Genomic DNA, 21,221 nt, shown 5'->3' with positions numbered 1-21,221 from the left:
GTGAATAACTTATCACTTAATTTTAAGAGCAAGTTTTATCTAGAAAATTTAGTGCCACTTAATTAATTCAGATATTCAATTTTTTATAATCAAACGCGTCGGAACATGTTAAGATTTGAATCTATTAAATTTAAGTGCTGAATTAGGTTAATAAACAGGGTTTAAGTTAATTAGGACCATTTAGTGAGAACAATTTTCATTCTTTCATGGTAATATTATTATTATTTGCGTGACATGGTAGCTATTAAGTTTATAAAGCTGTAGATTAAGAGCACGTTGCATAGATTCCAATCAAGTTTTTGGATATTTCCTCGGGGGTTGTTGTTAATGCGCAAATTAGGCAGTTTATTTGTTAATATTTCCCCCTTTATTTTGACCAAATGTTGTGATAATGTGCCAAATTCTACTTATATTTGAATTTTTGTATGATTTCTAGGAACTTCAAGTCAATTGAGGTAGAAAAGGAGAAATTGAAGCCTAATTGAGGAAATTTCATTAAGAAAATCTTGATACAAGTTTCTTAGTTGATACTTGAAAACCGCTACATCAGGGATGATGGGGTGTGGAAACCATCCAGGAGTATTCATCTACAATGCCCTGTTCGGTTGATGATTGTTACTGCATCAAATTAGCAAGCGTTTTGGGCTTTTGCTTTTGGTTAGTTTACAGCAAAGAATAGTACAACTGATGCAGCAGAAAGCCCGCATCCCATTGAGCTTCAATTGCACACGAGGCCTATTTTTAGAAAAAAGAAAGAAACGCTAAAGAAGCCCTGGGGGGACGCTAGGTAAAAGGAAGACCTCTGGTTCAACTGAAGGGGGATCGAAAAAAAAGAGAAAACAGAAGGGCAAAGAAAAGAAGACTCTAAAAAATCAACGCAGGCCATTCTGTTCCGTCCCGTTCTTCCTCCCTTTTCCCAATTTATTTTCCTTTTTCAATTAAGAACTCGAGTAGTACTTTTGGCTGCAATTCAACTATGAGGAGTGGCTAATTTCTTCATCTAGTCAGAGGTTAAATCGAAGCTTTGGTTCGACAAAACTGTGAGATCGAATTGATTTCCCTACGTTCTTTAATTTGCAAGTATTTATATATTTCCTGTTCACTTATGCATGTGATTATTTCTTGCAATTAAATACTTGATCACTGTTTAATTGTGTGAGTAATTAACAGCCATCTAAGAGTGCTCAATCCGTAATTGTTGGGTAATTTTAGTGCATGTGGCAAGTGACATGATTCAATTGTAGTAGAAACTTTTGAGTTGTTGTTGCGGAAATATATGATATAGCCTAAATAAACCGAGCATGTGTGTTTGTTGGTTATAATTGGTGGCCAGTCTAATGATTAATGCTGTCAATAGGTTAAATCCTAAGAGCGTGTTTAGGACTGCTTAATTGGCTAGGGCAATAACCACAGAGCTTGTTGTGGTTATCGAATCAGGAAGGTTAGGCAGGTTGTCAGAGCTTGTTGACAACCATAACCAGTTTATTTGTAAATGAAAGATTTTATCTCTGCATCTGTGATCAATGATTCGAACCATTAGTGGAGATTATACCTTTGACTAGAGATTTTCCTTCCGTTAATTTACTTTATATTTATTGTTATTTATTTTATCTGCGATTGTCTTATTTTTAATTTGAGCAATTAAATTAGACAGTTCCATATCAATTCCCCCCATTTTTATTTAATGTTACATTCATTCAAAATAAATTCCCAAGTCCCTGTGGATTCGACCCTGCTCACTGCTATATTCAAATTTTGTCTTTCACGTAATTAATATACTTTGGTATATCGGATCAAGCAAACTCTGGCACCAGGGTGAAGCTAGTAACCCATTGCACAGCCTAAGTCCCTGCTCCAGTACCATAGTGGACTTAATTCGTGACTTAAGAGTAGGAATTTTATTTTTGCTGGTTTGACACCCACCAGTTGTATGTCCTGGTCAGATTATAATTAGTTTTTGAATTAGAAGTGTGTTTCTTGATGTAGCTTAGTTAGAAGTTTCTGGATATTTCCAATTAAGCTTGACCCTTGTTATGTCCTGGTCAGAATATTGGTTATTGATATTTAAACCAATTAAGTTTCTGGATATTTCTTCAGCCTTTTTTATTTTTTAAAAATAATTAATTATATCATTTGACTTGTAATTTGGAAAAATTGAGTGAATTTATGACAAAACGAATTTTCTCCATCAATTAATAGCAGGGGAAGTTTTTGATGTTATTTAACAAATAAGAGAGTAGGTGGTTGTTATTACAAAATCAACATGAGAGACACCTGACTTTTGCAAAAAGGGGGGCTTAATGTAGTTTACCCATTATTTAGAGTAAAAAATCTAGGGAGCCCTTAAACTATCACCGTTGTCAAGTTTTGGCCCCCGATCTAATTTTTGTCTCCGATAAGCCCTTAAACAATAAAAAATGCATAGTTTAAGTGCTTCCGAGCATTTTATGTGTGAGTCAAGCCGGAAGCAAATGGCATTATTGTGGGTTGTTGCCCCTCTCTGCAACTACGCTGCCGATGATTTCAATACAAGCAAACAGCCCCTGTTGATGCTTGCCAGATGTAGTACAAACCTCTCTAGTGATTCCACAAAAACCCTAAATCCTAAATCCTTGTAATCAGAAGCTTCGATGATATCCACCTCTTCCAAATTAAGTCAGATTCTGAGCTAGCTCGTATCTTGGCTCGACAAAATCTCCCAATGGCGGTTTTTGCAGCCACGGCAGGCTTAGCCTTTTCTCTGATGATTATACAGCTCAGAAAGAAGAACGAATGAGGCAGCAGCAGAGGAGTACAGGATTTCTTCAAGGAGCTTTGCCTATGATTTCGCCATTGGTTACTAAAAAAACCAACAACCCTTCGAACAGAGCCAGGGAAATATATGTATATATATATATATGTACACAAACACACATATGCATATCAACATGTGTGTGTGTGTGTGTGTTTAACAATAACAGGGAAGAAGCCCTCGTTGCGAGTTTTCTTTTTCTTTTTTTCTTTCTTTTTGGCGACGGTGTATATGAGATGAAGGTGGTGGTGGTGGAGGGATTCGGCGTTTATGAAAAAGAGGCGGTGATGATATTTGTTGGGCATTATTTCTGAGCGAATCAAATCGGACATTGGAGACGAACCGACCCGTAACTTGGCTGGGCAAACTCAGCAGTTGGTCCTGATGTTTCAATTATAGTTGGACGAAATTGCCCTTTAATTCCGACTTGACATCAGTATAAAATGACCGGAAGCACTTAAACTATGCATTTTTAATTGTTTAGGGGCTCATCGGAGACAAAAATTAGATCGAGGGCCAAAACTTGACAACGGTAATAGTTTAAGGGCTCCCCAGGTCTTTTACTCCATTATTTATTAGGTTAAACTCAAAAACTACCTTTAAGGTTTCATCAAAGTTGCAGCTTACCCTTTAGCGTGTATTTCTTCTCACTTTACCTCTTATTTCCGTCCAACTCAATTAGTTGACCATTAAAACATTTGATTTGATAAAAATGCCCTTCTATATGATTTATAAGGGAAGACCACAACAAGATTACCTTCCATGTTTAGATTACAAGGTTTGATTTTAATCATGGAATAATTTTTTTTTAATTTTTTGGATAAAATAATTTGAAATACCAATATTTTTTATTTTTTTTTGTCCAAAATCATCATGCATGTCAATAATTGAAGTGGGTAGACATTGAACTTTGAGACAAAAAAAAAAGGAGGAGAATGTGAGTTGTATTGCAGTCAACATAGTGGAAGACAGTTAAAACTTTACAGCAAACCACATATTTTTCTTCCTTGATTGCCATGGAGCACATATTTCTCGATTTTTATTTTTATTTTTTTTTGCAAAGTGCAGATTCATTCATTTAAAGTAATTACGTGCATTACAATTGTGGGTTAAAAAATATTAATAATTCCAATTTATTTTATATAAAAAGTTCAAAAATAAAACAATCATTCTATCGCAAAAATCATATCTTGTAATTTGAACGTCCAAAGAATCTTGGAGGCCTTTCTTTATAAACCATGTAGAGAAATATTTTCGTCGACTCAATGGTTTAATAGTAAATTTGACGAGTTGGATTGAAATTGGGAGTAAAGTAAGGAGAAAAACATTATGGGGTAAAACTGCAACTCGAACCAAACCTCGAGGGGAACTTTTGTGATTAACCCTTATTTAACCATTCCTGGGAATTCATCTTTCCTAGTACTACCCACCTCCGTGGCCGAATTCAAAACTGGGAATTGAAAGACCCTACCACAGGCCGCGCTACTCCCGTTGCCTCCGCCACCCGCCACCAGCCACCAGGTACACCCCCCGTTGCTAGTTTTTCTCTCTTCCTCCTCCTCTTCCCCCTTCCACCACCCAGCTATTCTACCTACCTTCTTCCCTTTTTTTATCTGTCTCTCTGGTCTCTGTAATTTTCTCTTGCTTTTTCTTCTTTCTCTTTTTTCTGCTGTTATATTTCTTTCTATGTATTTATCTTAGGTTTTGTAGTTATTTTTTGTTGTTATGTTTAATTCATGGCTCAAATTTTAGAGAAAATGATTTTTGTAGTCTAATTTATGAAGTAAAGGAAAGTATTGTTTACCTTATTTGTTTTTCATTTTTGGATGGTTTGTGGAGCCTTTTACCGGCTTTAAGAATCTGGGAACTAGTAGTCAAGATTCTGGGAACTAGAAGTAGTGATGGTTTGACAAATTAAATGTAAAAGTTAAGTTTATTTTGCAATCTTAAAGTTGAAATCAATTGGAGGTATTGAAAGAAATGGAATACTTAGCCTGTATGGTGCAAAGGGAATTCTGCATTTTTTCAATTGAGTTTTTATGATTGTTTAAGCCTCTTTTTTTTGCTCACAAACATGGTGAATGAGCAGTCTTGTTGTTTGATTTTAAACCAGACAGTTACTGACATCGTAAGAGGTTAGGTAGAAGCAAAATGGGAAGAAAAGCAGGTAAGTACAAGAAGAAAGAGAATAATGACTCGAAGAAAAAGACAACGTATCACGATGAGGACAATGATGATATGATGAATGATGAAATTGATGCTTGTAAGCTTTCTTTGCCTTTCAATTTCTGATTTAATTTATATTTTTTGGTTGAATTTGCTTCTCAAATTGTTCACTGAGAAAAGAAAAAGAATGTTGCAATGTTATTTATTTGTGGAATTTGCTGATTGAATAAAGTTCTTTTTTTTTTGGTTGATTGAAGTTCACAAACAGAGAGATATAGTTCCACTAGATTTAGATGAAGATGCAGGGGAGTCTGATGCTGATTTTGAGCATCCAGTTCTTGACTTTGAGGTGTATACTGTTTTTTTATTTCCTTTGGAAGTGTAGTAGTATTGTATCTGGATAAGTTTTCATAGGCTCATTTTTCTATATTGTTGTTCGTAGGATGAAAAATATGATATGGATGATAATGAGGATGACAACGATGATGACATTGAAGACGACTCTCAACTTACGGGCTTTGCTGCAAAACGTAATTGAGTTATCTTATTTTCTCTTTTGGTTGAGTAACATATTGGACAATGTTGTGATGCTTTGACAAATTATGTGTTGATTGCTAGGACATGGTTTATTCACTTGTACTTGATGAAGCTGCTTTGGAATTGTACTTTACTTATATTCTGGGCTGAGGAAAGGATCGTATCATTCAAGCTGTTTCTTTTCACGTCTTTCTAACTTCCAAAATCTTAAATCTTGATAGTTCTAAACAATTATGTTATGATATTTCAGAAATGTATCTAAGGATGAATAAAGCATCTTCCTTTTTAGTCCAAGCTTTCAATAGTATAGAAGTACTACATGCTATTGGTTACTTGAGAACATTTGAAAAACATGGCAGAAGACACTGGTAGTTTAGAGCTTTATGACTATGACATCTATCAAGCATTGTTACTCAAGAGCCTACACTTTCATTCTGAAGCAACTAACTTTTAGATTTGCACGATTGGGTGCATACTATTATATACACTACTTTATATGGTGTAGGACATGATGGTTGGACGTGTAGCTTCTTTTTTTTTTAATTTAATTTCTTGCATTTCTTTCGAGTTCAAATCTTGTTTCCTTTTTCATTAGTGAAGTGTTACTGCTGCCAAAAGATATTGTGTCATCTTACTTGAAAAGTTCAATTAATGATTGTAGTTCTGAGGCAACAGAAATATTTACGAGCTAAGACTGGTGGGCTTGAGGAGGAAATGGATGATGATGCTGAAGAGGAAGAAGAAAAAGAAAGGGCTGTTTGGGGCAGAGCAAAGAGTACTTTTTACAATGCTGAGAACATTGACTATGAGGTGAAGGTCATAGGGCCAAAGGGGGAATGCCCTTGTAAACAAAAGCTAATAGATTAAATATGATATTGTGCAAGCATATGAATTTCTGTTTGTTACATGTGAGCCATGTTGAGCATTGAAGGGACATTAAAATTTCAGATACAATCAAGTGATGAGGAGCTACCTGCTGAAGAGGAGGAAGAGGTTTTGAGATTGCAGAAGGAAAAGGCAAAATCTTTGACAGAAGAAGATTTTGGTCTTGAGGATGTCACCGACAATGAGGGTGACAAGGAACCAACATTCGAGGTGGGTTTCCCTCTTTTAAATTTGAGGAAATTATGCTTTGTATTCTGGTTATTGCAGGAGAATTTTGCAGATCAATTCATCTTTAGTTGGCTATTTCAGGAAATTTTGGTCCATGGAAAACCTGCATTTAAACCTTATGCAAGCAAAGAAGGTAAAGAAGATAATGCAACTGCTTATGAGGAAGTGAAGAAAGACATAAATGCATTGACCAGGGAAGAGCAAATGGATGTGCTGAATAGGTGAGCAGCTCTCTTTTACAGTCAAGACTCAGTTTAATTGTCCACTCTATTGAGCACTGCTGAGATTGTATAATAGAAGAAGCTTCAATTGCTGATATAATTTGACAAGGATTACTGAACAGTATTAATGTATTCTCGATTGCTTTCTAGGATGGGAATGTGAAGAATTCTGATCTAAATATAATAACTGTATTGGGATATTTTGCAAGCATTAACACAGTTGGTGATTGCTGCCAAGGCCAGGATTGTCAAGCATTTTATAGTATGAGGGGACATTTGATTCCCTTCTCTTAGCCCTGATAAGCTTTTAGCTAACCATTGTTTGCTTTTTGCCAATAGATAGAATTCAATTCTTTCTTTTTCTTAGTTTTATTTTTTTGGGTGACAGAATTCAACTCTAGATGTATAGTTACTTCTCTGTTCCAAGCATTTCATCTGAAGGTTTCTTGAAATACAGTTAGAATTAAATTGTAATATCCCAACTCTTTCTACAGTTCATGTTGTCTGAGTCCGGTAATGGTACAAAGTCCATTAATAATATGATCGTTGCCTAGTATAATGATTGAAATGTTAGTTCCATTTTGAGTTTACAATTTTATTCTCAAAAATTTGTTCATGGGTCCCTATGGCGAACATTTTGGGTAAAAAGTTAATTATTGTTAGCAGCTCTTTTTCTTTTAGGAATCATTGCAGCGAGGTTTGATTGAATGATTTCTTGAGCTTTCTATGTGCATGAAAGTTTTTTATCGAATTCACTGCATCATTTCGAGGTAGTTCTCAACATATTTTCCTAGAAGTTATTTACCAAGACTAATAATGAAAGTATATTAGGTTAAAGTGGGATATGCATTTCAAATACCTAAACCCTGATAACTGTTTTTAGAAGACTTGTTCTTGCTCATTGATGCTGTGTGGCTGTAGTTTTCAGGTTTGCAAAAACTAAATTTGCATTTCTCACCTCAATTAATTGTTTTTGCACAGTTCTGCTCCAGAGTTAGTTGGTTTACTGTCAGAACTTGATGATGCTCTTGGGCAGCTTGAAAACAAGGTGAATCCACTCTTAAGCAAGGTATACTCACCTTTGGCCCAGTCTTTTAGGCCTATTGTGTGTCAGTACATAGATCTCCATGATTGACCAAATCTTGAAAAGAATTGCCTACCTCTCCGTTGTCCTAAATGATGAAGATTAAGCCTTTGTTTTCTCGAAAATTTTAGAAGTGAAGTTTGACGAATGTAAATTAAAATGTGTAATGCAGACAAATCATGACTGGAGTTACTAAAGTCTCTTTAAAATTTGGTTGAACCATTTTGTGACAAATAAAATGTATCTGAGGATGTCTAGGAAGGTGGAAGTACCAGGTTTTGTTCTGTTGCATGTTTGTTTGTAATTGTATGAACTTAAATATTTTCTACATGTACTTGACCTCCAGTTTCTTGGTAGGTCAATCCAATTTAGAATTCTAAAGTGTAAATGGATTGCTTGACTCATCTGTGGTGTAGCTTTGCCTTTAGTAGCCAATCTGTAACAAGTCTATGCAATAAAAGATAGACAATTGTGTGACTAGAAAGCATTGACAAAGATGTGTTGAATTTCAATAAAATAAAGCGTGACAATGAAATTTTGCTATCATCTTTCTGCTCTGATTGCAATATGCTCTAGTAATTTTTCTCTCCATCTCACCGTTTCCACACTTGTTAAAGGACATAGTAATCAGCACAGTGCTAAAATGCAATTAACATACTGATGAAGCTTTTGTGCTTTGGTGAAGATCAGAGATGTAAAGAATGCAATCAAAGGAGGGATGCATTATATGGAGATCAAACAGCAACTTTTACTCTCCTATTGCCAGGCAATAACGTTCTATCTTCTTCTCAAGTCAGAAGGGCAGCCTGTTCCTGATCATCCTGTAATTTCTAGGCTTGTGGAGATCAAGAATTTATTGGACAAGGTTGTTTCCTCATTATTAGTATCTAAGTGAATGGAAGATTTCTGTAATTTAACCCATCACATGAATATTTCGTATCTAAGGTCACTGTGGGGTTGGTGTATGCATGTTTTGATTCTTTGAAGATTTATTTTTCATGCAGTAACTGCAAGTCTTTGTTCTTTGCATTTCTTCTTGTAATGATTTTCTCACGGAAATTAAAGTAGGATTATCTTCAGTAGGTGAAAATGATAGTTTACTTATGTTCATAGTTTATGTGGTTATCCTGCATCAAATGTTAAATAGGTGGAATAAAATACGAGAATCAGTCTCTATTCTATTTGAATATGCTCATTAGATTGCTTTATTGTTTGGCATTTCATTTCCCTTTTTAGCTAGACATCTAATATGTGAAGTCCAACCTGTATTCAAATACCTTCAGCAATTGAGCGTTTAGGATTCATATTCAAACACATTTTTGTTATTACCTATAATGTGTTTCCATTACATTAGCCTTCTGTTCATAGTTTAGTTGCAAAAAAAGGCTTTCCCAATCGGATCCATGTTTCTTTAAAAAAAATAAAGTAAAATCTAGATGTAATTGGGTGACCTGCAGAAGTTGAGCTATTTTGACATTGCTGCTAATGGAATCTGTCCCAGCTGTCTCTTTGGTTGTATGAGTGCCTTATTGTAGTTTGTTATTTGATGCATGTGCATGTTAAACAGTATTTGTTATTAATCTGTGTCTAAAACTCTCTGATTTATCCAGAAACTGTATACTCATCGGTGAGTGAGACAACCGGATCCTAATAAAAAGAAGTTGCATGTATAGTATGGTAATGCTTAATAGAGGGATAGCTCACAACCTGTAATTGTGATTTCAATTCTATTTTTTCCTTAACTTATATGTCTTTATTTTTGTTCATATATATGTATCTAAATATCATAAGAATCATTTTTTGCTTGGGAAATATTCAAGCTATATGTTTATGACTTGTGATTGGAGGACTTAATCTTTTGTGTGTTATATATAGAGAAGATTTAGGACTAACATAGGTAGGGAGAGGTAAGTAGTTACTACCTGATAATCCATACAAGTGTTTGTTGCTTCATAGGAATCTTTCTCTGGTTATTTCTCATGACATTTAGTTGTAATTTATCTTAGTTGATGTGGTACATCATGGGCAGCGTTAGGTTGTTTTACATTAGTAAAGTAGCTTTGTATTATCTTATTGTGCATCAAAAGGAGAGCTTAGAGTTGTCAGTGCACAAGTTGATCATAGTTTATATACTAAAAGGTTACTCTTTATACTATTTATTCCTCTGGGTGCTATTTGCTTGGATCTCTTCTTTTAGTTGTTTGAGTTTGTTCAGTTATTCTTCCTGGGTATGGCTTTAATCTCTTAAAGTTATACCTCAAAGTAATGTTTTCTATAGTCGTTTCCGCCACTTAAGCAATTTCTGCAGTTCCTAAACCTTCACAATTACTATGCTATTAGTATTGGAATCCCTGAAAGTAGTAACTCCGCTCCTCTAATTGTAGATGAAGGAACTTGATGACAATCTTCCTCCTGAGCTTGAGGATATTCTGGACGAGAATGAATCTGCTCTGAGAGTGGAGAAGCTGGTTCAAGAGAATGTTCCAGCAAACTCTGTATCTTGTTCGGAGGTTCACAAGCCCGCTGCTGTCCCTGTTGAGACAATAGAGAAACCAGGGGTAACTAACGTGTTGAAGTGCCCCAATTTCCTCTTGATTATCTCTTATTTAATACTTTTCAGTCCATTCAGCATTTGTTCCTTACCAGACATAAGTATATTGATTTTATTTTAGGCTCATGAAGGAGCTTCTTTAGTTGAAGAGGATTCTTTCAAGGAGTACAAGGTGACGAAATCAAAATCCAGGCATCAGGTTAGTCATACACATGGAGCTTACAGGCTAATTTGCGTTGAGTTTTTGTGTTTGTGCTGCTGCTATTGCTTTCATGACTGGCAGGCACAATTTTTCCTGAAGCATGACCAACAAGTATATGTAGCAGACAAACATAGATAAGCTAGACAGCATAAACGTTCTTGCAACTGTAGAAATTTAACTGAGCTATAACCATTTCTTCTCTATTATCTGTTTGGATGTGAAATTTACAGGATGATCAAGTTGGTAAGCAGAGCATGGAGATGTTAAAAGTAAGAGCTGCCCTTGAGGAGAAATTGAAGCAGAAGGGCATCTTTAGTTCTATAACAAACAAGCATTATAGAGATAAAAAGCGCTCCCTACCTGTTAATGGGTATCACTCATCCTTGAAAGTTCATCAATTCCACTTATCTGTTTTTCTATAGGGAGCAGCCCAAGAAAAATGATGATACTGACAAAAGATGTTCAAACTTGAAACAGACAACTTGAGACATTAGAGGACTTTGATGATGATGCTATTGAGTTAGAAAAGGTCAATCATCGAACAGATCTCAGGAATGGGAGTCTTTTGCATCCACTTAAACTCTCCAAGCTTGTGGCTCCTCAGGCAAATAAGACAAAGGTAATGGACTTTGATTTGGTGTCCTGGATAATGGAGGAAAAATATAATCTTTTGGAAGTGTGATACCACGTGGTAATAGAATTATGACAGTCAGTCATCAAATTGCTTGCTAACTAGGGCATTGTCAGTGTGCTTCTTTTTCTGTTATCCATAACTTTGGGATTTGCATTTCATACTTCCGGTAACACAAGTTTTTGGAGATCTAGGATTCCATTTCAGTCATTTGGTTGTCCAGCACGTGACCAGGACATTTTGTCCTATGATTCATTGAGATTCTTTTGTGGTTGGAGAAATGGGATATATGCGGCTTAATTGGCTTATACATGATTCTCAAATTTGATTTATTTCCCAAGTCTCTTGATTGTATTTTGGATTGAGCCTTCTAGGAGATTTGAGATGCGTAAGACTCAACCAGACTTTGTAGATGTAACTGCTAGAGAGCATTTTATGCTTACCTGTGTCATCGTGTGCTAGACTTTTCCCCTTTTTTCTCCCTGAGAACAAAAAATGGCAAGAAAAAGGGAAACAATAAAAAAAGAGATATGTATTAACATACAACAATAAGTCTCCTGCTGCAATCTGGAACGTGCTTGGAAGCAGGTTTGTTCAGTGTGTCAAAACTGTAAAGCCCTAGCTCAAAATGGAGCCACCATTATTGTTGCACAAAGGCATCTTGGAAGACAAGTTTCAATCGTAGCAACAATGAAGGTTTCTGAACTACATGGGTCTAAGTTTTTCAGTTCATAGGTGACCTTTGTGTAATTGTAGATAACTGATTGGAAATAGCATCAATTATGCGTTGTCAATGCTATATCGTGCTAATTATGCGACTCTCAGTTCTCTGGTGGACCTATCAGGCATGTGGAGCCTTGAGTTTTTTGGTACTTGGTGCATCTTCCATGAGGTGATGATTGCTGAGCAGTTCTTAATGCAGTTTGGCTATCTAAAATAAATCTCATGTAAAATTTTTTTACCCCTTCGAAGTCCTATATAGATGGCTTTGCAATGTTCTTTTCCTTGGGTTCTATATCTGTTTGTCAGAATGGCCCCTGAAGTAAACCACTGAGCTTGGCTCAGTGGCCACCAAGGAGGAACTTAAGTTCCTCTTTGGGCTGTAGGTGGGGGTTCAAACCCCACCTGTAGCAAAAAAAATCCAAAGATGGTGCCATAGCACCCCTTTGGTCTAGCGGGTCTGCATACCTGCTAGCCCCGAACACAAAAAGCCTCTTTAGGCTCCCCCTCCCTTATAGACTAGGATAGAATAGGTTATACAATTGTTATTGTTGCCGATAAAAAAAGAATGGCCCCTGAAGTCTATTCCTACCTTTTTTCTTTAGAGGAAGGCCACATGTTGTAGACTACACATGAATTGATGTTTCTCAAAGTTGTTTGCCTTTTGTTATTTCTTGGTTAAACAATTTGGAGTTTGTGCACTGTCTATGCAAATATTATTGACTTATAATTATCATTCTTTCCTGGTTTTGTAGGATCTGCTGTTTAGCCATTTTAGATGTCAATATGCTGTGTTGTGTTTATTAGGCTTTTTAATATTTCATGTAATGTCTTTCCTTTAACAGGTTGTTTCTGGTGACGATGATTTACCAAAAAGAGATGACATAGGAGAGAGGCGAAGAAAGCATGAACTTAGAGTTTTGGCTGGGGCTGGAATAAGAACTGTTGATGATGTGGATGATGAATCTGGAACTCTTGTGAATGAGGGAGTTCCAGAAGTTGATTTGGATGGTGAGACCGAGTCAGATTTGGAATTTTACAAGCAGGCAGAACTGGAACATACTGCAAAGCTTGCAGCAAAGGCGGAGATGCATACTAGGTTTGTCTCTGGTGCAATTTCATTTCGTAAACTAAATTTTCTGCAGTAAAAGCTGAGATCTTAAAATTGTTCATAATTCTTGCGACACTGAACTTGATATCTAAGTCCTGATGAGTTACAGGCTCAAAAATCTGGCATCTAAACTTTATTATTGAACAGAAACAATAGATAACCTGAACTTGCAAAATTTGGGGGAAAGATCTTATGAACTTTATCTTTGAATAGAAACACTACCCTTTAAGCTCAACTCAAGTGGCAAAATTTGGGGAAACATCTTTAATGGGATGGTTCCACCTAGATGAGCATCCTTCTTGGCTTAGTCATTTGATCTATAAGGAATGCGTGAATACAATTATGGAGAAACTAGCAATCAGCTTTCAAGTATTTACTCGTATCATCCAGAGCTCTGTTCCAAATCTTTAGGCTGTAGCACCTCTTTTGGTAGCCGATGTGATGAGCATGCGTTGCTGTCAAATTTGCAGTCGTTGCAGTTAGTTCAATATTGGCATTACATCGGAATGAGCCACTTCTTCAAATGTAAATCACATACTTTTGCAAGTGGCTAAGATATCTTTCTTATCTCTGTGTTGACCAAATTAGTGTACACTTCCACAATATTCTCAAGAGTGGCTCCAACAGCTGTTTGTTTTTTTCTTCCTTGAATCATCCACTCTTTCTCTTATAGCTGTAGCTCTTTTTCAAACTGCCCAAGCCTGTAAATATTCCTAGTTTCTCTACTTTGGGAACTTCAATCACAGTAGTCTCAAGATTCAGGAAAAGAAAAGGTGAAGAACCAAATAGGTGTGAATGATTAGTGCTGGTGGATTGTGAATTTATTGTTTGCCCAAAGAACAAAAAGTAACAAAGAAAACGAATGCCTTCAATGTATATCTCTTTTGACCAATGCCCGCATTTTATTTTTTCCACGTTGGTAGGATGTTTAAAGTTTGAAGTAATTCATGGTTGTGCTCTTTTCAAGCAGTGAGCAGATTCTATGTTATTATATTTCTGTCATACATGTTCAAATGTGTCTCCATGCAGAAGAATCTTTTTATTAACTCATTCTTCATTGTGCAGTCAATGTGTCTGGAGGCATTTAGATTGCTTATTGTTTGCTTTCTGTTCCTTTCGACAGATCCACAAAACTCACACCTTTGCCAGAAACGCTTGTAGATGGGAAGCGCCAAATTTCTTATCAGGTCACAATTTCTCATTTTACCTGTGTTTATGGGTTTATATTGTGTTTTAACTGTTAAAAGTATTTGTGCTTGCAATTATCAGATGGAGAAGAACAGAGGGTTAACTCGTGCTCGGAAGAAGCTAACCAAAAATCCAAGAAAGAAGTACAAGGTATCTAGCAATAACTGCTGATCTTTTTTCTTTAAACAAATTAAACGCCTAACTACATAGCTGATGTATCTCTCTCTCTCGCAGTTGAAGCACCAAAAAGCAGTGGTGCGTAGGAAGGGACAAGTGCGAGATATCAGGAAGCCAACTGGTACTTATGGTGGGGAAGCCTCGGGTATTAATGCAGCAATCAGCCGCAGCATTAGGTTTAAGAGCTAGCCATTGCGGTGCAGCATTTGTATTTTTGGAAATATGATGTTTTATATATATGTTTTTGCAGTAATTATCATGTTGAAGAGGGAATTTTAGGTTGAGGGAAGTTCATATCCGCTGTCTATTTTTAAGTAGACATACAATTTTTGTGATTGTGACAAAAGAGTTTTGGAGTTTTCAATTAGATCTTACCTTCTTGCATTCATGGTCCACTAAGTGGTACATATAAGCTCTTACTTCCCTGGCTCTCAACAATCTAACAAACGTGGTAGTAGTTTCATTTTATCATATTTGATGATACCACTAGATATGTGGTTTTCCGTATGCTTTAGCTCCATCTGCCAATCATTTGTCTGTGTAATTACCTGTTTAAGATATAAAAGTACCCTTTTTTGTGACCTGCTACCAGATTCATTTACACTTGCATAGAAAAAGTGAGCAGGAATGTTTCGATTGCTTGTGTGTTCGTCTGTGTGTGCGAGTTTTTGTTCTTTTCAATTGATATTATTGTTGAAAGCAGGAAATGTGGCGGTGCCTTTGTTTTCCCCATGGGATTGTAGATGTTTTCTCATCAATACTGTTTCTGCTCCAATATTCCTGAAAAGGGCACGTTTGTTATCTGTTTTCTTCCACTGGACTCCCAGTTCTGGCAACGTGTTTATATGAATCAGTGCACAAGTACAGCTAGTTTTGGAGTTTAGGGGAGAGAGAGAGGAAAAATTTGTTGTGACACAAAAAGAATAGGAGATGAGAAGCAAGAGATTAGAGAGCTTTTAAATCTTGTTTTGAAGATTAAGAGATGAAAGAAATGGTTTGGTAAATTTAATGCTATCCTATTTTCTATATTTTTGAGCCTAAAAGTTGCATTTTGGCAACTCTTATCCATTTCTCACCAATTTGGTCACTTATTTGACTGTAGCTCCAATAGCCATCGGCTCATATCTGTCCATTTTTATCCTTTCCATCCCCATAAAAACTCAAAATGGAAACTTGACCTTTCTTCTCACGTCTCCTCTCTGTCGATGCTTATATTGTGTAGACAAAGTGGCTTGTCTACCAATAGATACAATAGCTCATCCACTCATTGACCAACCAGACAATGAAAGCCATTGAATTGGCGGTATCTTAAAGTTTGGTATAGCTGATACTAAAACTAGGCCACCGGTTGTGTAGGTAAAATGATTGTATGTACTTTGATTAAAATATGAAATGGAAAAGTTTAGTTTTTGTTGCCAACATGATAAATTTAGGAGTCATTAAAACTAATTCCAAGAAGTAGTTAAGCATTCCTAAGCTGACATGCTATTTTTTTTTTCGGCAAACCCCAAAGCAGGGTGTAGACACCAATTTTTTGGTGTAATTTCTTTTACTTTTTATTCTCATTTGTCGTGGTTGCTTTTAGTTTTTTTAGTTTCTAGTTTTTATTTTTATTTTTATTTTTATTTTTAAGTTTTAGCGTAGAAAAATCATGGAAAAAGAGAAAAAAAGGAAAAGCATTCAAAAATTATGCTTTAGTTGTTTTGATTTAAATTCAATGTTTTCTTGGAAAAAATATGAAAAATGAAAAAAGGGGGAACCCCGATTGCGGGTTTTGGGCTATTTAAGAAAAAAAAAAAAGAAAAAAGAAAAAAAAAGAAGGAAAAAGAAAGAAAAATTAGCATTTCATTTTTATCTTTTTATGCCTAGTTCCGCTCATTTTATTCAATCTGTCTTCATTAGTTATTTTTCTTAATTAGTTAATTATATTGTGTTAAATTATTATTTTAAAAAAAAAAATCAATCAAAAATCATAATTCCATTTCTGCCGAATCCATTTCCACTTCACATTCCAGTATTTTCTATCCTCAGTACCGGTTTCTTTCTCCACTACCACCCACCGACTGAAGATGCATTGTGATCCACTACCTTGATATTAACGGCTGAGAGGAACAAAAGAAAGAAAAACAAGAGCCACCAAAATTTTTTTTTTTTTTTCTTTCATCTTCAGTTCTGAATCTGTGCGAAAGAGTGAGAGAGAGCAAGTGGAAGTCGTGTGAGCTGCTGATCATCATCACCTTCGTCAACTCCAGCCATAAAAACCGCAACTCCACTCCACAACTCCATTGGGTTTCGGACCAAGAACAAACGAGAGAGAGAGACTTACCTCGTGAGTATCGAAGAGGAAAGAAAAGAGGAGAAACCGCGAGCTGCAAAAAATTTCCTGTTCTGTCCGCGAGCTGAGGGAAGAAACCAGGAGACCACCGCGTGAGAACAACCGATCCTACACCCTTCCCTCTCCTAGCTGTGGTCATTTTCAACCTCAACCAAGCTGCACTTTACCATTTCCAGCCGCAACTCATCAAACCAGGCGGCAGGTTAGGCGACGGGCAAAACGAAAGCTAGAGGGAGAAGAGCAGAGGAGCGGCTGGAAAAGGTTGGAGCTTGCCGGAATCTACTGCCATCACCGACGAACTGTCACCGAGAGGATAAGGTAAGCTATCCCTTTCCTTCAAATTTCATGCTCAGACTCTTAAAACTCAAAGCAGATTTGTTACCATAATTTTCCAGCTTTGCCGAGAAGCTGAAATGGAAATGCAATTTTAATTTCGTTCCCCTGAGGCAGGCTGAGCTTATAAATGTGATTAACTAGCTAAGAAGTAGGTGATTAAGCTTTGCATGAAGTTCATTAGTTCGGCTAAGCAAGGAAAAAATATGAAACAGAAAACTGCTACATGCAAGTTCATCCGAGGGTGGTGAACAGAATTTCTGGAATTGTGGATGATTATAGTTGCTGACCGAACTTGATTTGAACTAGTTATGATAGTAATTTCATTAAGTAGCCTTGCATGTTAGTTTTGGGTACTTAGCACAATGATTCAACCAAGGTAAATTCGGATTTAAGACCAACTAAGTGCTGGAAAATTTATGTGATTTGCCGGGGGAGTGAAACTGGAATTTGCAGTTGTTTTTTTGGAATTTTTCCCTGGAAAATAATGCTTGGAAATGCATGAAAAGTTAGAAAATGGCTGTCTTTTGCTTGCTTGGTGCTGAGTTTTGTGTGTTTGGGTTTAAAAGACATTTGAATCATGCCCAAGTACCTGCTGGAGAATGCATATTCATTTTGCTGCACCAGAAATTTACGGTTGTGTCTTGCTATTTTCTTCCATTGTGGTTCCAAGCTTTGCTGTTTTTGTTAGATAGTAATTCCAGCCTTAGTTTGCAAGCATGATAAGCTTAATAGGAATTTGAGTTTGGGTTTGTGGTTTGAGATGTTTGAGTGCATCTTGTCATGCAAAATGCTGAAGTTCAAGAACACTGCTTGTTGAAGTTTAAAAGTTTCCTGTATGCTTGAATAAAGTTGTCAAGTCTTTTTGTTTGTTTGGTCTGAATGAAGTTTATTGGAGTTGAAAACATCTAATCAAAGCTGTTTTTGAATCGAAAATCTAAGTTGAAAGCAAAGTGCAGCAGTTTTTATTTTCGGTTGTTGAAGCTTAATTAAATCAGTCACATAAGCTGCTTGTTTTCGTTCATTGCATGAAACTTAGCATGAAAATCCTCCAAGAGTCCCATGGTTCATAGGTGTTTAGCCATGTTGGATTGGAGTAATTTCAAGGCTGTTGTACGCATTTGCTTTGCTGAAATGCAGAACTTTGCACATGAAAATTTGCAGCAGAAAAAAAAAGTTGTCGCATTCTCTTTGCTGTTTCCTTACCTGCATTGGCTCACTAAAGTGTCGGCCATTCAGTTTGTTAGTTAACCTTGTTTGCAAAAAGAAGATTTGGAAGACTGGTTTGGGTTTACATGTTTGGGTTTTGGAACATTTGAACCATGACCAGACAATTGCTAAAAAGGAATGAACTAGAATTCTGCCAAGCCATCTTCTAACATTTTGAACAATTTCCCTGCTATGTTTTTGCTTTGCTTGGATGTTGAAATCATGTTGCATGTTGCTGGGATAAGGGTTTTGGATGTCTTGGTTGAAATGTTTTGATCAAACTTGTGCTGAAGTTGGAGTTTGCTTGCAAAAAGTGTAACCTGCGGTAATATTTCTTGATTGCAGAAACACTTCTTCATTGCAGAACCTGTTTCACGTTCTTGCATGTTTTGCATGAAAAAGCTTTTCAAAATTTGCACTTTGGCCCCCCAAGTCTCCCTTTGTTGCATTGTGGCCCAATTATGTGCTGATTTCTTGCAATTAGATCCTTGGATAATTGCAATTGTACCATTTCCCAACCTTTCCTTTGCCCCTAGACCTTTGAAGTTCCTAAAAATATTTAATTAAGCTTGAGTGCTTGGTTAATGTTCGCAATTGGGTCCTTGGCAGCTTTATTTTTTTTAATTTAATTTCATTGTTTGTTTGCTTCAATTAACCTCCATGCTTTGTTTAAATTGCACTTCATGCATGAATTTAAGAGCTTTATGACCGAATGAGCTCGTGTTTGCCTATTTTCTTTAATTTCCCTAAATAAATTGGTTGTTTGACCTTTTCTTGGCTTTTGGAACCGTTAGAGTGCTTAAATGTTTCAATTGAATTCGAATGGTTGACTAAGGTTTGTAATTGGGTCTTTAGTTGGTAATTGGGTCTTTGGTGGATCCCTTTATTGAGAACTTATGCATTATTTGATTCCATTTAAATTGTAATTAGGAGAGATTTGGTGACTTTAGTATACTTTACTATTTGAGGTACCTTGACCTTTTTATTGTTTTGAAGCCATTTTTCTTTCATTTGGACACCATTCAAAGGGGCGGTATAATTTCTTTTATCCCTTTTTGTGTCTCTCCTGTGTGAACCAACGTGCTACGTGAAAAATACATGTCTACTTTGTTTTTTTTTTAGCCTTTCCTTAATTTCTTTTATTTATGTCATTTACTTTTGTTTTTTTTTATCTAAGTTATTTTTTTAATGGGGTATGTGTACACCTCTTGGCTTGTAATAGATAGGGCTGTGACGAGCAATTTGGTCCCTTTTCCCTTCCCCATTTGTTTTAGTTAGCCAATGTAATAGGCTCATTAGCTTGGTAGCTTGTGTTTGTTGCTATGTGTTAAATTGCTTTATTAGGTCCTTGCATTTAGTCGAGCATGCTAAGTGTTATGTGCTACGTGTTTATAAGTGATTTGCATGTCTATTTGCTTTCTATAGTTATAAATGAATATGATGGATGAATGCACGTCACCACACTAGTCCAACGCTAGTTGTGGCTCATTATTTCGTATTCCACTAGTCCAACGCTAGTAGGAATTCCTAGATATGGGTTAGTCCAACGCTAGACCCTTAGGGACTTCCCCTCGTTAGTACATGCTTGCATGTTCATTACATGTCATGCATTTTTTTTAGTTTTATCATTTTGCATGCCCCTCGAACCCCTTTGCCCTCCATTTTAGGATTTTTGCATTTCATGCTAGTTATAGGGTTCATTTGCTTGAGAGTCCCCTTAAATATGGGATATAGACGAGTGTGGCTTTTTCTAAGCCTTAGCACGCTTGTATTCCCTCTATAAAAGGGCAAATTGAGTCACGATTTAGGTCTCCCCGTACCCAATATGCATGAATTCCCTAGGCTCATGCATTTTCAAATCCACTTTACCATTTTATACCCTCATCACACTTTCATTTTTCCTCCCATTTTGCACACGTGCACCTTTATGTTTCTTCACTTGCACACGAACACTTTTATCATCACTTGCACACATGCACTTCATATTATCATTTCACATACCATACCTTGCCCGCTCACGTGCACATTTTCATTTACATATTTATTGTTTTTTATTACTTTTTCAAACTCATGTCCTCACATTGCATACATGCATTTCATTCATTTGCATCCCACTCGCATTATTCGTGACCTCTCCAAAGGGTCATTATTGGGCTTCACAATTAATGTGATTGGCACCATTCAACCTTTGAAGAGAAATTTCCCCCAATATCCCTAGGTCTAGGGTTTGCATTCATATAGTCCATCCAAATGTAATAAATTTTTTGGTTAAAACAAGAAAATATTTGATTAAATCACGCAACTAGCCTTGGCTAGGTCGAAGGGGTGCCTTGGATTTTTATCCTTGCCTTCCCCTTCGTCAAATGTGACTCCCGAACCTTTTTCGTTGGTTTACGTGGACTAGGAGTCGTTTAAAAGGGGTTTTTTAATATTTTTTCCTATTTTTCTTTAAAAATTCATTTTAGGTGACTTGGTACACCTTAACTCATTACCAAGTGGCGACTCCGATTTTTATTTCAAAAATCCTTTTTAAACTATAATTTTGGGTCAAATCGTCGCATTCTTAAACCCCCATTTAGACCCATTTTTCTTTTAAATAACAATTCATTTTCCAATCACAAATTGAATCAAAAAATACATTTTTTAAATCATTTATTTATTTTTTCTTATCAAAAATGGGGCGCGACAGTTGGCGACTCCACTGGGGACATTCGAGAGTCCGAGCAAATTTGATTTAATCAATCTTTTTCTTCTTTTAAACCTTTTTATTTATCACATTGGATGTTTAGGGTTGCATTTTTCCCTTTTCTAGGATTTTTGCATTTCGCGTATCAATTCACTTCCTCACACGT

The 21,221-nt window shown here is 36.2% G+C and overlaps 1 protein-coding gene across 4 annotated transcripts; it reads left to right on the top strand.

Moving 5' to 3' along the window:
- The first annotated feature begins 4,184 nt into the window (after positions 1–4,184).
- LOC113735033 (protein THALLO) lies at positions 4,185–14,876 on the top strand. 4 transcript variants are annotated; one of them, XM_072083509.1, is made up of 17 exons: positions 4,185–4,312; positions 4,905–5,054; positions 5,215–5,306; positions 5,400–5,487; positions 6,156–6,304; positions 6,443–6,589; positions 6,689–6,828; positions 7,810–7,876; positions 8,598–8,777; positions 10,297–10,470; positions 10,585–10,662; positions 10,896–11,035; positions 11,143–11,284; positions 12,862–13,115; positions 14,251–14,314; positions 14,397–14,465; positions 14,550–14,876. In XM_072083509.1, exons 2-17 carry the CDS (start codon positions 4,943–4,945, stop codon positions 14,679–14,681), a joined length of 2,028 nt encoding a protein of 675 aa, XP_071939610.1. In that variant the 5' UTR covers positions 4,185–4,312; positions 4,905–4,942; the 3' UTR covers positions 14,682–14,876. The 4 variants fall into 4 exon arrangements, with proteins under 4 accessions (XP_071939610.1, XP_071939608.1, XP_071939611.1 ...); XM_072083507.1 differs by having other exon boundaries at positions 7,810–7,897; XM_072083510.1 differs by having other exon boundaries at positions 4,187–4,312; positions 4,932–5,054; positions 7,810–7,897.
- Positions 14,877–21,221: the final 6,345 nt, after the last annotated feature.

Source organism: Coffea arabica, chromosome 3e (assembly GCF_036785885.1).
Source record: "Coffea arabica cultivar ET-39 chromosome 3e, Coffea Arabica ET-39 HiFi, whole genome shotgun sequence".
In the NCBI taxonomy this organism is placed as follows: Eukaryota; Viridiplantae; Streptophyta; class Magnoliopsida; order Gentianales; family Rubiaceae; genus Coffea; species Coffea arabica.
The sequence above is the reverse complement of the archived record's forward strand: the minus strand, read 5'-3'. Positions and strand labels throughout refer to the sequence as shown.